Source organism: Hyla sarda, chromosome 5 (genome assembly GCF_029499605.1).
Source record: "Hyla sarda isolate aHylSar1 chromosome 5, aHylSar1.hap1, whole genome shotgun sequence".
NCBI lineage: Eukaryota > Metazoa > Chordata > Amphibia > Anura > Hylidae > Hyla > Hyla sarda.
Genome location: NC_079193.1, coordinates 6,186,524 through 6,201,606, shown reverse-complemented (window position 1 = coordinate 6,201,606; position 15,083 = coordinate 6,186,524). Strand labels below are relative to the sequence as shown.

Sequence of the window (15,083 nt, the reverse complement as noted above, 5' to 3'; positions counted from 1 at the left end):
CACAGCTCAGCACAGTGTATAAGGTGTGTAGTAGAGTTCAGAGAGCTGAGGGGGGTTGTGCAGCCTCAGCCAATCACAGCCAATCTCACAGCTTAGCACAGTGTATAAGGTGTGTAGTAGAGTTCAGAGAGCTGAGGGGGGTTGTGCAGCCTCAGCACAGTGTGTAGAGTGTACAGTAAAGTTCAGAGAGATGGGGGGGTGCAGCTCCAGCCAATCTCACAGCTCAGCGAGTTGCGAAAGGGGGGGGGGGGGGGTGAGGCCTCAGCCAATAATCGCAGTCCATCTTACAGCTCACCTGGTTGGTAACCCAGCATTGGTTCCCCTCCCGGCCATGTTATGTCAGTAACAGCGTCATCTTCTCTCTCCTCAGGACTTGGGTTGCGGCTCCAGTTTGGGTCTGATCTCTGACAACCTCCTGGTGACGGGCGGTCAGGGCTGCGTGTCGTTCTGGGACATCGGCTACGGCGACCTCCTCCAGACTGTTTACCTGGGCAAGTGCGAGGAGGCTCAGCCGGTGCGCCAGATCCTGGTCCTGGACAACGCCGCCATCGTCTGTGACTTTGGAAGCGAGCTCAGTCTGGTCTACGTCCCATCAGTCCTGGAGAAGCTCGACTGACCCCCCTGGGAACTGTAGGGATCAGGTGTAACCCCTTCCTATCCGTGGACCTACACTGAAGGGGTTACTCTGTCCCCAGACGATGAGCTACACCAATATACCCATACACGAGTTTCTAACTTCTATACTTCCAATGGAATTGTACAATTTTTACAGCTCCCCCATTTTCTCGGGTCCATCCTCCTCGCCTTGTGTGGAGACGTGATGATGGTGGCGCCGCCCCCCACCCCAGAAAATGCAGGACGACCCCGGAAACGATTCGTAATGAATCTGTAGCACTTCACGATCACGTGACAGGTGTCCTGCAGAGTGACGCTCTCTCTATACATTATCGGTGCGGCGCATCGTGTGTGGTCCCCCCCCCCCCACCACCACAAGGTGGTCATAGTGGTGGAAGAATTGCAGGGGGAGGGGATTCTATTATAACACATGGGAGACACCTTTGCACGACGCCATCTTGACAGGCACCTTTGCGCGACGCCATGTTGATGGGCACCTTTGCGCGTCGCCATGTTGATGGGCACCTATGCGCGACGCCATGTTGACGGGCACCTTTGCGCGACGCCATGTTGACGGGCACCTTTGCGCGACACCATGTTGACGGGCACCTATGCGCGACGCCATGTCGACGGGCACCTGGAGAAGAGCGGTCAGAGTCTCTTTGCTATGAACATGCTGCACTATTAAATGATACTGAGTATCTAGACGCACTTCATTACCGGAACCGTGTACCTGACTGTAGGCGGCGGCGTCCTTTGGCCAGTAGACTTCTGGGTAGGGGGGTGAGCGGGCGATGGCGGTGTAATGTGCACCCCCCTAACCTGCGGGGAACACTGAAGGCTCTTCCCTATCTTTATCCTTTTTTATATGCATGAGAAGTAACAGTCTGCAGGAAAAGTAATAGTCTGCAGCTGTTCTTCTCGCTGCGTTATACAGCAGGTCCAGGAATCGTATTTATAAGCCCGACCCCACGGACCTGAATAGTGTTGAGCGGACGGATCGCCCGTTGATTGCTTTAGCGTATGTTAGTTTCTTTTGGGTATCTGAAAGACACAACTCCCAGCATGCCCTGATAGCCGTCTGCAGTCTGAGCATACTGGGAGTTGTAGTTTCCATCCAGCTGGATAGTCACGTGTTGGAAATCATTGCCCTAAAGCAGTGTTTTCCCAACTACGGCGCCTCCAGCTGTTGCAAAACTACAACTTCCAGCATGTCTATACAGCTGTCTGTAGTCTGAGCATACTGGGAGTTGTAGTTTCGATACAGTTGAAGAGCCATGTGCTGAGAGACCATTGCCCTAGAGCACTGTTTCCCAATTAGGGGGCCTCCAGCTGTGCAAAACTACAACTTCCAGCATGTTTATACAGCTGTCTGCAGTCTGAGCATACTGGGAGTTGTAGTTTCGACACAGTTGGAGAGCTACATGGTGGAAACCATTGCTCTAGAGCAGTGATCTTCAACCTGCGGACCTCCAGATGTTGCAAAACTACAACTCCCAGCATAAATTTTTTTTATATATTATTTTTTTTCTCTTTTTAGATCAGTGTTTCCCAACCAGGGTGCCTCCAGCTGCTGCAAAACTAGAATGCTCAGCCAGCCATCTGTAGTCTGAGCATACTGGGAGTTGTAGTTTTGGCTCAGCTGGAGAGCCACGTGTTGGAAAAAAATTGCCCTAGAGCAGTGTTTCCCAACCAGGGTACCTCCAGCTGTTGCAAAACTTCAACTCCCAGCATGCCCGGACAGCCAATGGCTGTCCGGGCATGCTGGGAGTTGTAGTTTTGCAACAGCTGGAGGCACCCTGGTTGGGAAACACTGATATATATAGAGAGAGAAGTGGCCCCCAAAGCCCTTATCACCCCCTTGTGTAGGTCACATGACCAGAGCCGCCCCCCACCCCGCCCCCCACAGGAACGGTTCATGTCGCTTCATCAACTACTGTTTAATGTCAAGTTTAACTTGCATCATGGAAATAGAGGAAATAATATTTTTGGTAAAGGTTCTAATTTATTTTGCTGTTTTTAGTTTTTACGCTGTAGAGCGGATTCGGTTCATTGTACAGTCTCTTAGGTTCTTTGTATATTTTTAATTTAGTTTTTGTTGTTTATTTTATTTTTTTTGTTCTCTTTTCAATTCTCTGTAATTTTCTTACATAAAAAAAAAAACTTTCTCTGAAATGTTTTGTTTCCTTGGTTCTTCCTCCATTTCTGTCCTTGGGGGGGGGGGGGGGAGGGGGATGCCGGGCTTGTTGGTTGTTCTCCTTACACTTGGCAGCCGTCACCCTCCATTGGTTCCCTCTCCGGGGGGTCTATGCTGCCCCCTGTATATCAGATGGGTCTTTATTGGATACCCGTCCCCCCCCCCCCCCTGCAGCGCCCCCTGTGGGTATTACACGCAGTCCACCATTCCTCCCGGTATAAAGCTGTAATGGCGGCCGGGTGACACGGACTACAGGACGGCCGCAGACAATCCTCGGGCGAAGAAGCTGACGGTCTTGTCCTGGATCTTGTACTGATAGAGGACGGGCCGGGCGCCATCTTGTGTCCTGCGGGTGATGGTCAGCTGTGAGGGGGACAGGATACTCCAGTCACAACACAAGCAGCAAACAATGAATAATACCAGACTAGTGACCCTGGGACCAATTTTAAAGGGGTACTCCACCCCTAGAGGATCCAAGGGGATAAGATGTCTGATCACGGCGGTCCCACAATCTCTGTACGGCACGTTTAAAATGCTGGGTGCGGGGTTGTGACGTGGCCACACCCCTTGTGATATCACACCACGCCCCCAGGGGGTGTGGCCATGACATCACGACCCCTGCCGCTCACTCCAATCGTTTGGAACACAATGTACCGACCGCTGGGGCAGAGGAATATCCCTTTAACCACTTAAGGAATCAGGGCGTACCGATCGTTGCTGCACGCTATTAGCCCAGGGTCCGGCTATCATTAGCCGCCAGGACTGACCCGGTATGATGCGGGGTTACAGCGAGACCCTGAGTTATATACTGGGCGCAGGGCGTACAGGTACGCCCTGAATCCTTAAGAGGTTAATAGTCTAATAATTGGTGTCATTGTGCTGTCCGGTAAAAGTGGTTTATTGTACAGATCTGTTTCTTATTGTTAATTACTAATATTCCTTATGAAGATACATAATGTATTTGTCATTCTACGTACGGTATCGGTATGAAGGTGCGGGTGGTGATGCCTATAGACGTTGGTTACGGTGGAATCTATATCCTGTTTCCTGATAAAAAGAAATGACCCGGCTGATAGTGACGTCTCCAGTGAGGATCAATTCTAATGCGTTACGGAAATTAGCGATTTCCTTCCTCAGAGAACTCTAAGGAAATCGCTAATTTCCGAAACGCATTAGAATTGATCCTCACTGGAGACTGTAGAGACGTCACTATCAGCCGGTTGGCAAACGCTACCAGGAAACAGCTCAGATTCCACCGTAACCAATGTCTATAGGCATCACCACCCGCACCTTCATACCGATACCGTACGTAGAATGACAAATGCATTATGTATCTTCATAAGGAATATTAGTAATTAACAATAGGAAACAGATCTGTACAATAAACCACTTTTACCGGACAGAACAATGAAACCAATTATTAGACTATTAATATAATTACAATATTTTTATGAAGTTACCATTACATCATTACTACTGTTCGCGCCGACACCAAATCAATTATTTTTATAGATTTGTAAATCATTTCTAGTTAAAACTCTTAACCCTTCCAGTACTTCTCAGCTGCTGTATGTTCCAGAGGAAGTTCTTTTCTTTTTGAATTTCCTTTCTGTCTGACCACAGTGCTCTCTGCTGACACCTCTGTCCATTTTAGGAACTGTCCAGAGCAGGAACAATTCCCCATAGAAACCCTCTCCTGATATGGACAGAGGTGTCAGCAGAGAGCACTGTGGTCAGACAGAAAGGAAATTCAAAAAGAAAAGAACTTCCTGTGTAGCATACAGCAGCTGATCAGTATTGGATGTATTAATATTTTTTAAATAAACAGATTTGTAAATTAATTCTAACTTTCTGGCACCAGTTGATTTAAAAGAAAGTGTTTTCCAGTGGAGTACCCCTTTAAAGCGTTCTCACGAGCTGAGAACGTGTTAAACCCAATGGGTCCAAACTGCTATCAGCAGCCAGGACTCAGGGTTAATGCCGGACATCACCGATCGGACCACTGCTGGCATTAACCCTTTAGACGCCGCGATCAAAGTTAATTGCGGCATCTAAAATGAAAGTGAAAGAATCCTGGCAGCTCAGCAGTGCTGATCGGGATCATCATGACAAAATCGCGATGTCCCGATCAGCTGAGAGGATGACGGGAGGGTCCTCGCCATCCGATCGGTGATCTATTGCTCCAAGCCTGCCATGCACCGATAACACTGATCTATGCTATACTATGGCACATCATTGATCAGTGATGAAATCAAAGGATTGCATGGTATAATCCCCTATGGGGGCTTAAAAAGTGTAAAGAAAAAAAAAAGTTAAATGTGAATAAGCCCCATCCTTAATAAAAGTTTAAAATTACCCCATAAATATAATAATGTAATAAAAATAATATGTGGTACCGCCGCGTGCGTAAGTGTCCGAACTATTAAAATATAAGGTTAGGTAAACCGGTCGATAGCGTACACGTAAAAAAAATACCAAAGTCCAAAATTGTGCATTTTTGGTCACTTCATATACCATAAAAATAATAAAAACGATCAAAAAGTCCCATCAAAACAAACATGATACCGATAAAAACTACAGACCACGGCGCAAAAAATGAGCCCTTAAAGGAGAACTCCAGAATATAAAAATTGTCCCCCATACTGCCGGTAGTCAAAAAATAAAGATGTACATACCTTCCTCTGCTCCCCCGGTAACCGACTCCGGTCTCCGCCGCGATCCTCTTCCTGGTTGCCGGTGGTCCGCGAGTCATCCTGCGCTCAGCCAATCACCAGCCGCAGCGAAGTCCGACTTGGCCGACGATAGGCTGAGCGGCAGTGTGACGTTTTCGCCCCGGCAGCAGGTGCCGGTGTAGTGAAGAATTGTGTGTCCTGAAGCGTTCTCACACTGCCGCTCAGCCTATCACCGGCCGAGTCGGGACTTCACTGCGGCTGGTGATTGGCTGAGTGCAGTATGACTCGCGGACCACCAGGAAGAGGATCGCGGCGGAGACCAGAGGCACCACAGGTATGTACATCTTTATTTTTTACTGCCGGCACTAGGAGCGACAATTTTTATATTCCGGAGTTCTCCTTTAAGGGGTTAAGGTACGCACACACTCACAGAAGGATTAACATGATTACTTTTAATTTAAAGGGGCCTTCACGCTCATAACACAGGAAATGGAACCAAGGGGCTGTATACTAAAACAACTCCACCTATGGAGGGCGCTGTTACACAGACCCCACAGCACTGACCTGTCCATGAACATCCTTACAGAAGCCGGTGACCAGACCCTCCGCCCGCAGGACCAGACCGCTCTGATGGCACAAAGAATTATACAGCAGCTCCAGGTCAGCGTCCTCCGAGACGTCACCGCCCTGCAGAAGACAAACCGCGACCCCCTGAGAGGGAAAATACACGAACATCATCACCCAGGGGTCATAGACGGAGCTGCAGTCCTATGTAACACCACAAATAAGTGATAATACAGTACAGATAATGTATAGATGTGACCTGCAGTCCTATGTAACACCACAGATAACACAGTGATAACTCTCTGAGTACAGATAATGTATAGATGTGACCTGCAGTCCTATGTAACACCACAGATAACACAGTGATAACTCTCTGAGTACAGATAATGTATAGATGTCACCTGCAGTCCTATGTAACACCACAGATAACACAGTGATAACTCTCTGAGTACAGATAATGTATAGATGTCACCTGCAGTCCTATGTAACACCACAGATAACACAGTGATAACTCTCTGAGTACAGATAATGTAGTAGATGTGACCTGCAGTCCTATGTAACACCACAGATAACAGTGATAACTCTCTGAGTACAGATAATGTATAGATGTGACCTGCAGTCCTATGTAACACCACAGATAACAGTGATAACTCTCTGAGTACAGATAATGTATAGATGTGACCTGCAGTCCTATGTAACACCACAGATAACACAGTGATAACTCTCTGAGTACAGATAATGTATAGATGTCACCTGCAGTCCTATGTAACACCACAGATAACAGTGATAACTCTCTGAGTACAGATAATGTATAGATGTGACCTGCAGTCCTATGTAACACCACAGATAACACAGTGATAACTCTCTGAGTACAGATAATGTATAGATGTGACCTGCAGTCCTATGTAACACCACAGATAACAGTGATAACTCTGAGTACAGATAATGTATAGATGTGACCTGCAGTCCTATGTAACACCACAGATAACACAGTGATAACTCTCTGAGTACAGATAATGTATAGATGTGACCTGCAGTCCTATGTAACACCACAGATAACAGTGATAACTCTCTGAGTACAGATAATGTATAGATGTGACCTGCAGTCCTATGTAACACCACAGATAACACAGTGATAACTCTCTGAGTACAGATAATGTATAGATGTGACCTGCAGTCCTATGTAACACTACAGATAACACAGTGATAACTCTCTGAGTACAGATAATGTAGTAGATGTGACCTGCAGTCCTATGTAACACCACAGATAACACAGTGATAACTCTCTGAGTACAGATAATGTATAGATGTGACCTGCAGTCCTATGTAACACTACAGATAACACAGTGATAACTCTCTGAGTACAGATAATGTAGTAGATGTGACCTGCAGTCCTATGTAACACCACAGATAACACAGTGATAACTCTCTGAGTACAAATAATGTATAGATGTGACCTGCAGTCCTATGTAACACCACAGATAACAGTGATAACTCTCTGAGTACAGATAATGTATAGATGTGACCTGCAGTCCTATGTAACACCACAGATAACAGTGATAACTCTCTGAGTACAGATAATGTATAGATGTGACCTGCAGTCCTATGTAACACCACAGATAACACAGTGATAACTCTCTGAGTACAGATAATGTATAGATGTGACCTGCAGTCCTATGTAACACCACAGATAACAGTGATAACTCTCTGAGTACAGATAATGTATAGATGTGACCTGCAGTCCTATGTAACACCACAGATAACACAGTGATAACTCTCTGAGTACAGATAATGTATAGATGTGACCTGCAGTCCTATGTAACACTACAGATAACAAAGTGATAACTCTCTGAGTACAGATCATGTAGTAGATGTGACCTGCAGTCCTATGTAACACCACAGATAACACAGTGATAACTCTCTGAGTACAGATAATGTAATAGATGTGACCTGCAGTCCTATGTAACACCACAGATAACACAGTGATAACTCTCTGAGTACAGATAATGTATAGATGTGACCTGCAGTCCTATGTAACACCACAGATAACACAGTGATAACTCTCTGAGTACAGATAATGTAATAGATGTGACCTGCAGTCCTATGTAACACCACAGATAACACAGTGATAACTCTCTGAGTACAGATAATGTAGTAGATGTGACCTGCAGTCCTATGTAACACCACAGATAACAGTGATCACTCTCTGAGTACAGATAATGTAGTAGATGTGACCTGCAGTCCTATGTAACACCACAGATAACACAGTGATAACTCTCTGAGTACAGATCATGTATAGATGTGACCTGCAGTCCTATGTAACACCACAGATAACACAGTGATAACTCTCTGAGTACAGATCATGTAGTAGACGTGACCTGCAGTCCTATGTAACACACCTGGCGGCGGCTGCACACGCTGGCTCTGCAGTAGTGGATGAAGTCGAGCACTTGCAGGGCGGTGGTCCCCAGGCTCAGCAGGACACTCACATCATCTATGATCAGCACGGGGCATTTCCACTGGTCACCTGCAGAGGGCGTCAGTGCAGCAGTAATAAAGTCGTACAGAGGCCTCAGGTCACTCCCCGTCCTAAAGGAACAGAACAGCAATTATTTCCTGATCCAATCATAGAATAGTTCTTCAATAAGCTCCTCCCCTTTCATAGGCCACTCCCCATGTGAGGCTCCTCCCCTCTGTGCAGCAGGTTCTAGATAATTGGTTTATATTCCTTCTCTCAATGTTGTAATGGACCCTGAGTGAGCAGAGCCGCAGAGTAACGACTGGACGGGAGACGGATTCAGTCAGGCTGCGTCCTAATGGGGGGAAATCATTGTGGGGTATAAGATCCCCCCCCCATCTACTGACCTGAGGAAGCGCAAAGGATTCTGGGCCTCCGCCGTGTCTGTAAAGAGGAGACGGGTGTAAGATCGGAGCCCCTCCAGGAACCGCAGCTGCCCCTGATCCCGGGCACCCGAGAGATTCACCCCCTGAGGAAGGAGAACAGACACGGACTACAACACCCAGCATGGCCACAGCCTGCTCATAAGACTCCAGAATACTGGGAGATTCCAGCAGAACAGTGAGCGCAGAGTATGATACAGGTTATAACTGTCTGAGCCCATCGGTGACCCTGCAATGTGATTGGGAGTCCCAATGGTTGCTATGGCAACATAAGGTCAGATCATGTCCCCCCCCCCCCCCGAGTCGGCCAGGTACAGAAGCCTGTGAGGCCCAACCATAGGTGAACTGTCAGTGTATAGCAGTGTTTCCCAACCAGGGTGCCTCCAGCTGTTGCAAAACTACAGCTCCCAGCATGCCTGGACAGCCTTCGGCTGTCCAGGCATGCTGGGAGTTGTAGTTTTGCAACAGCTGGAGGCACCCTGGTTGTGAAACACTGGTGTATAGTATATGACAAGACAGATGTGCTGCTATATACTATACTAGCGATCAGAAGATCACATGATCAAATCCCCAAGAGAACAGAAAAAAAGTTAAACCTGCCAAAATATAATAAAGTGTAAATAAATGAATAAATAAATGACGCTTTCACAATAAAGCTTTATATATTATCACAAAACAAATACCTAAATAACAGAAATCTCCACAATCGTAATGACTTGTACAACAAAATTATAATGTTATGGAAACATCCCGAAATACCTTCCCCCCCCCCCCCCCCCCCGAGTACCGATACTCACTGATACCAACTGCAGACACTTTGTTATTATGTCATGTGACAGCAGAAGCGGCTCCAGACTGTGACGCCTTAGGCAAAATTCTAACAGGAGGCCCTCACTGACACTCAGAATTACTTTATGATCCCGATAGGTAGGTTACACCCCCCCCCCCTACTATTAGGTAGAAGCCCCCAGTAGGTAGGTTACCCCCCACCTACTATTAGGTAGAAGCCCCCAGTAGGTAGGTTACCCCCCACCTACTATTAGGTAGAAGCCCCCAGTAGGTAGGTTACCCCCCACCTACTATTAGGTAGAAGCCCCCAGTAGGTAGGTTACCCCCCACCTACTATTAGGTAGAAGCCCCCAGTAGGTAGGTTACCCCCCTCCTACTATTAGGTAGAAGCCCCCAGTAGGTAGGTTACCCCCCACCTACTATTAGGTAGAAGCCCCCAGTAGGTAGGTTACCCCCCTCCTACTATTAGGTAGAAGCCCCCAGTAGGTAGGTTACCCCCCTCCTACTATTAGGTAGAAGCCCCCACTAGGTAGGTTACACCCCCCCCCCTCCTACTATTAGGTAGAAGCCCCCAGTAGGTAGGTTACCCCCCTCCTACTATTAGGTAGAAGCCCCCAGTAGGTAGGTTCTCTCTCTGCCCCCCCCCCCCTTTTTAGGTAGAAGCTCAAAGTAGGTAGGTAGGGAATTCCCTCTATTGGGTAGAAGCCCCCCCAGGAGGAAGGTACATAATCCCTCCTATTAGGTAGAAGCCCCCCAGTTGGTAGGTAGAGAATTCCCCCTATTAGGTAGAAGCCCCCAGTAGGTACGTTACCCCCTACTATTAGATAGAAGCCCCGAGTAGGTAGGTGGGGAACCCACTGATTAGGTAGGAGCCCCATGTAGGTAGGGAATCCCTCCTTTAAAGTAGAAGCCCCCAATAGGGAGCCCCCTGATTAGGTAGGAGCCCCCAGTAGGTAGGTAGGGAATCCCTCCTATTAGATAGAAGCCCCCAGTAGGTACGTTACCCCCTACTATTAGATAAAGCCCCGAGTAGGTAGGTGGGGAACCCACTGATTAGGTAGGAGCCCCCAGTAGGTAAGGAATCCCTCCTATAAGACAGAACCCCCAGTAGGTAGGGATTCCCCTCTATTAGTTAGGGGTATAACTAAATGTATTTATTCCGCACAGAATAAATCTGTACATGGAAAGATCTGTGCTTACAACCTGTAAAATCTATATATAAAAGGAGAACAGTGGGATAAATCCGTGGAGTTGGTTCAGGACAGGTGAGATTAGGGAGGGAGACTCTATGAAGCGCTATATGATCACAAATAAGAAAAATTTCATATGGCAAAAGTGGTGTTCTGTCTGGATCCCTTTAAGTATAAACCATTATCTGGCGTCCGCAGCGTTTACACTTTATTCGCACCGGACCGGACGGCTTCGTAGATCTTACCAGCTTCTGGGCGACGACGTTGTAGTGACTGAAGGACTGAGCGAGCGCCACGAAACAAACCTGACATCCGGCTGTCGAGAGAAAAAACGGAGAACGTCATATAGGCCCCGCCCCCTGGGTATGACATCACAGCGAGCTCTATTACCTCATCAATACCATAATGACGTCACTCACCCTTCAGGTAATAGGACAGAAAGTGATGCAGCAGGAAGCTGGGGTCCGTCTTGTGTCCGCTGATCAGTGTGAACAGTCCCTGAAAGAGAATGACCCCTCCATACAATGGGAACTACAAATCCCAGCATGCTATTCCAGCTATAGGCGAAATTTCGCTCCTCTAGAGCAGGGTTTCCCAACAAGTTGCAAAACTACAACTCCCAGCATACCCGGACAGCCTTTGGCTGTCCGGGCATGCTGGGAGCTGTAGTTTTGCAAAGGCTGAAGGCACCCTGGTTGGGAAACACTGTCCTACAACAACACCCGCCGTGTCCTCACCCGCTCCGGGCTCTCAGTCTCCGCCCCCAGCAGGGCGCTCAGCTCCGGGAACATTTCGCGGTGACCACGTGGTTACTGTGATGAAGAAGAGATCATCACTTCCGGGTTCCTGACGCGACCATTTCTGTGGCAGCCACCGTATCCTGGCCGCTCCGCCATCTTGGGGGTGGCAAGTCCCTTATGAGCTTCTGCGTGCAATTCACAGAGTGGTCGGCAGATGGTGCTAAAGAGCTGAGGACGGAGGAGACTGGCGATTTGTACAAAGGAGTAGTTGGCCATAGCGGCCAATCAGATTCCAGCTTTCATTTTTACATGGCCTTTATTAAAAATGAAAGAAGCGATTTGATTGGTTGCTATGGGCGACTGCTCCTCTGTGTGTAAGATCAACAAAAACATAGTAAACCTGTCCATAGCAACCTAGCACTGTCCATAGCAACCAAGTACTGATGATTTTTCGGCTGCCATAGGACTATGACCCCCATTATACCACAGCAGGGCATGGTGGGAGTTGTAGTAGACCAGCAGAAGAAGTATCGTCGGCCATAGTATCCCCATGAATTTTATATATATATATAGGCAGGAGGCACCATCTCTTACCATAGGGCAGCGGTCTCCAAATTGTGTACCTCCAGTTGTTGCAAAACTACAACTCCCAGCATGCTCAGACAGCCAACTGTTACAAAACTACAACTCCCAGCATGTCCAAACAACCAACTGTTACAAAACTACAACTCCCAGCATGCCCAGACAGCCAACTGTTGCACAACTACAACTCCCAGCATGCCCGGACAGCCAACTGTTACAAAAATACAACTCCCAGCATGCCTAGACAGCCAACTGTCACAAAACTATAACTCCTAGCATGCCCGGACAGCCAACTGTTACAAAACTACAACTCCCAGCATGCTTGAACAGCCAACTGTTACAAAACTACAACTCCCAGCATGCCCTGACAGCCAACTGTTACAAAACTACAACTCCCAGCATGCCCGGACAGCCAACTGTTACACAACTACAACTCCTAGCATGCTCAGACAGCCAACTGTTACAAAACTACAACTCCCAGCATGCCCAGACAGCCAACTGTCGCACAACTACAACTCCCAGCATGCCAAGACAGCCAACTGTTACAAAACTACAACTCCCAGCATGTCCAAACAACCAACTGTTACAAAACTACAACTCCCAGCATGTCCAAACAACCAACTGTTACAAAACTACAACTCCCAGCATGCCTAGACAGCCAACTGTTGCACAACTACAACTCCCAGCATGCCCGGACAGCCAACTGTTACAAAAATACAACTCCCAGCATGCCTAGACAGCCAACTGTTACAAAACTACAACTCCCAGCATGCCCAGACAGCCAACTGTCACAAAACTATAACTCCTAGCATGCCCGGACAGCCAACTGTTACAAAACTACAACTCCCAGCATGCCCTGACAGCCAACTGTTACAAAACTATAACTCCTAGCATGCTCGAACAGCCAACTGTTACAAAACTACAACTCCCAGCATGCCCTGACAGCCAACTGTTACAAAACTACAACTCCCAGCATGCCCGGACAGCCAACTGTTACACAACTACAACTCCTAGCATGCTCAGACAGCCAACTGTTACAAAACTACAACTCCCAGCATGCCCAGACAGCCAACTGCTGCACAACTACAACTCCTAGCATGCTCAGACAGCCAACTGTTACAAAACTACAACTCCCAGCATGCCAAGACAGCCAACTGTTACAAAACTACAACTCCCAGCATGCCCAGACAGCCAACTGTTGCACAACTACAACTCCCAGCATGCCAAGACAGCCAACTGTTACAAAACTACAACTCCCAGCATGCCCAGACAGCCAACTGTTGCACAACTGCAACTCCCAGCATGTCCAAACAACCAACTGTTACAAAACTACAACTCCCAGCATGTCCAAACAACCAACTGTTACAAAACTACAACTCCCAGCATGCCCAGACAGCCAACTGTTGCACAACTACAACTCCCAGCATGTCCAAACAACCAACTGTTACAAAACTACAACTCCCAGCATGTCCAAACAACCAACTGTTACAAAACTACAACTCCCAGCATGCCCGGACAGCCAACTGTTACAAAAATACAACTCCCAGCATGCCTAGACAGCCAACTGTTACAAAACTACAACTGCCAGCATGCCCAGACAGCCAACTGTCACAAAACTATAACTCCTAGCATGCCCGGACAGCCAACTGTTACAAAACTACAACTCCCAGCATGCCCGGACAGCCAACTGTTACAAAACTACAACTCCCAGCATGCCCTGACAGCCAACTGTTACAAAACTACAACTCCCAGCATGCCCGGACAGCCAACTGTTACAAAACTACAACTCCCAGCATGCCCTGACAGCCAACTGTTACAAAACTACAACTCCCAGCATGCCCGGACAGCCAACTGTTACACAACTACAACTCCTAGCATGCTCAGATAGCCAACTGTTACAAAACTACAACTCCCAGCATGCCCAGACAGCCAACTGTTGCACAACTACAACTCCTAGCATGCTCAGACAGCCAACTGTTACAAAACTACAACTCCCAGCATGCCCAGACAGCCAACTGTTGCACAACTACAACTCCCAGCATGCCAAGACAGCCAACTGTTACAAAACTACAACTCCCAGCATGCCAAGACAGCCAACTGTTACAAAACTACAACTCCCAGCATGCCAAGACAGCCAACTGTTACAAAACTACAACTCCCAGCATGCCAAGACAGCCAACTGTTACAAAACTACAACTCCCAGCATGCCTAGACAGCCAACTGTTACAAAACTACAACTCCCAGCATGCCCAGACAGCCAACTGTTACAAAACTACAACTCCCAGCATGCCCGGACAGCCAACTGTTACAAAACTACAACTCCCAGCATGCCAAGACAGCCAACTGCTACAAAACTACAACTCCCAGCATGCCCGGACAGCCAGTGGCTGTCCGGGCATGCTGGGAGTTGTAGTTTTGCAACAGCAGGATTCCACTGTGATACAGAAAGACTTGGTTGTCAGGTTTCTCTGATTTGACCTTCTTTGAAGCTCACAGCCATGATGTTCTGTCATGGCCGACCGGTGAGGCATGGTGGGCAGACAAGAGGGGACAAATGGTTCTTATCTGCCGTCACATTCTATGTTCCTGTCCAGTGGGGGCCCTCATGCTATTCTTGTGCAGGGGCCCCGTGTCTCAGTCCAGCCCAGGATATGACACATCGCCCGCCATTGATGCCGGGCGATGTCACGATCACACCCTATCGGTCCAGCCAAGACGCTAGAGAGAGTGTGATGGTGCAAGGGTTAAAGCCTCCAGACCTCTAGGTATCCACTACTAGTCCCAGCAAGTCACCAAATTAACCCTTAGATGAACGCGTTTCACCCGAGCTGCC

At 47.8% G+C, this 15,083-nt stretch overlaps 2 protein-coding genes across 4 annotated transcripts in view; one reads left to right on the top strand and one right to left on the bottom strand.

Annotated features, from left to right (window-relative positions):
• The window catches only part of SCAP (SREBF chaperone), a gene marked incomplete at its 5' end in the record, with an annotated part of 61,680 nt that extends 59,337 nt beyond the window's left edge, over positions 1–2,343 (top strand). Inside the window, 1 exon segment of the mRNA XM_056518753.1 lies at positions 371–2,343. Within this exon segment, the coding sequence (XP_056374728.1) occupies positions 371–616 (246 nt within the window). The 3' untranslated portion in view covers positions 617–2,343.
• ELP6 (elongator acetyltransferase complex subunit 6) lies at positions 2,342–12,456 on the bottom strand. Of its 3 annotated transcripts, XM_056518758.1 has the most exons (8): positions 12,263–12,444; positions 11,666–11,896; positions 11,348–11,426; positions 11,174–11,244; positions 8,914–9,035; positions 8,448–8,637; positions 6,049–6,195; positions 2,344–3,175 (listed from the first exon to the last, which is right to left on the bottom strand). In XM_056518758.1, the coding sequence occupies exons 2-8, from the start codon at positions 11,717–11,719 to the stop codon at positions 3,062–3,064; spliced, it is 777 nt and encodes a 258-aa protein (XP_056374733.1). In that variant the 5' UTR covers positions 11,720–11,896; positions 12,263–12,444; the 3' UTR covers positions 2,344–3,061. The 3 variants fall into 3 exon arrangements, with proteins under 3 accessions (XP_056374735.1, XP_056374734.1, XP_056374733.1); XM_056518760.1 differs by lacking the exons at positions 11,348–11,426; positions 11,666–11,896 and having other exon boundaries at positions 2,342–3,175; positions 12,263–12,302; positions 12,345–12,456; XM_056518759.1 differs by lacking the exon at positions 11,666–11,896 and having other exon boundaries at positions 2,343–3,175.
• Positions 12,457–15,083: the final 2,627 nt, after the last annotated feature.

What these genes read in the sequence shown, in the direction of transcription:
- ELP6 (XM_056518758.1), bottom strand. Translation starts at nt 11,719, where the DNA reads ATGTTCCCGGAGCTGAGCGCCCTGCTGGGGGCGGAGACTGAGAGCCCG. An exon ending in GCGTGTGCAGCCGCCGCCAG is followed by an intron (nt 6,196 to 8,447) that starts GTGTGTTACATA and finishes TTTCCCTCTCAG; the next exon opens with GGGGTCGCGGTTTGTCTTCT. An exon ending in GTAAGGATGTTCATGGACAG is followed by an intron (nt 3,176 to 6,048) that starts GTCAGTGCTGTG and finishes TCCCCCTCACAG; the next exon opens with CTGACCATCACCCGCAGGAC.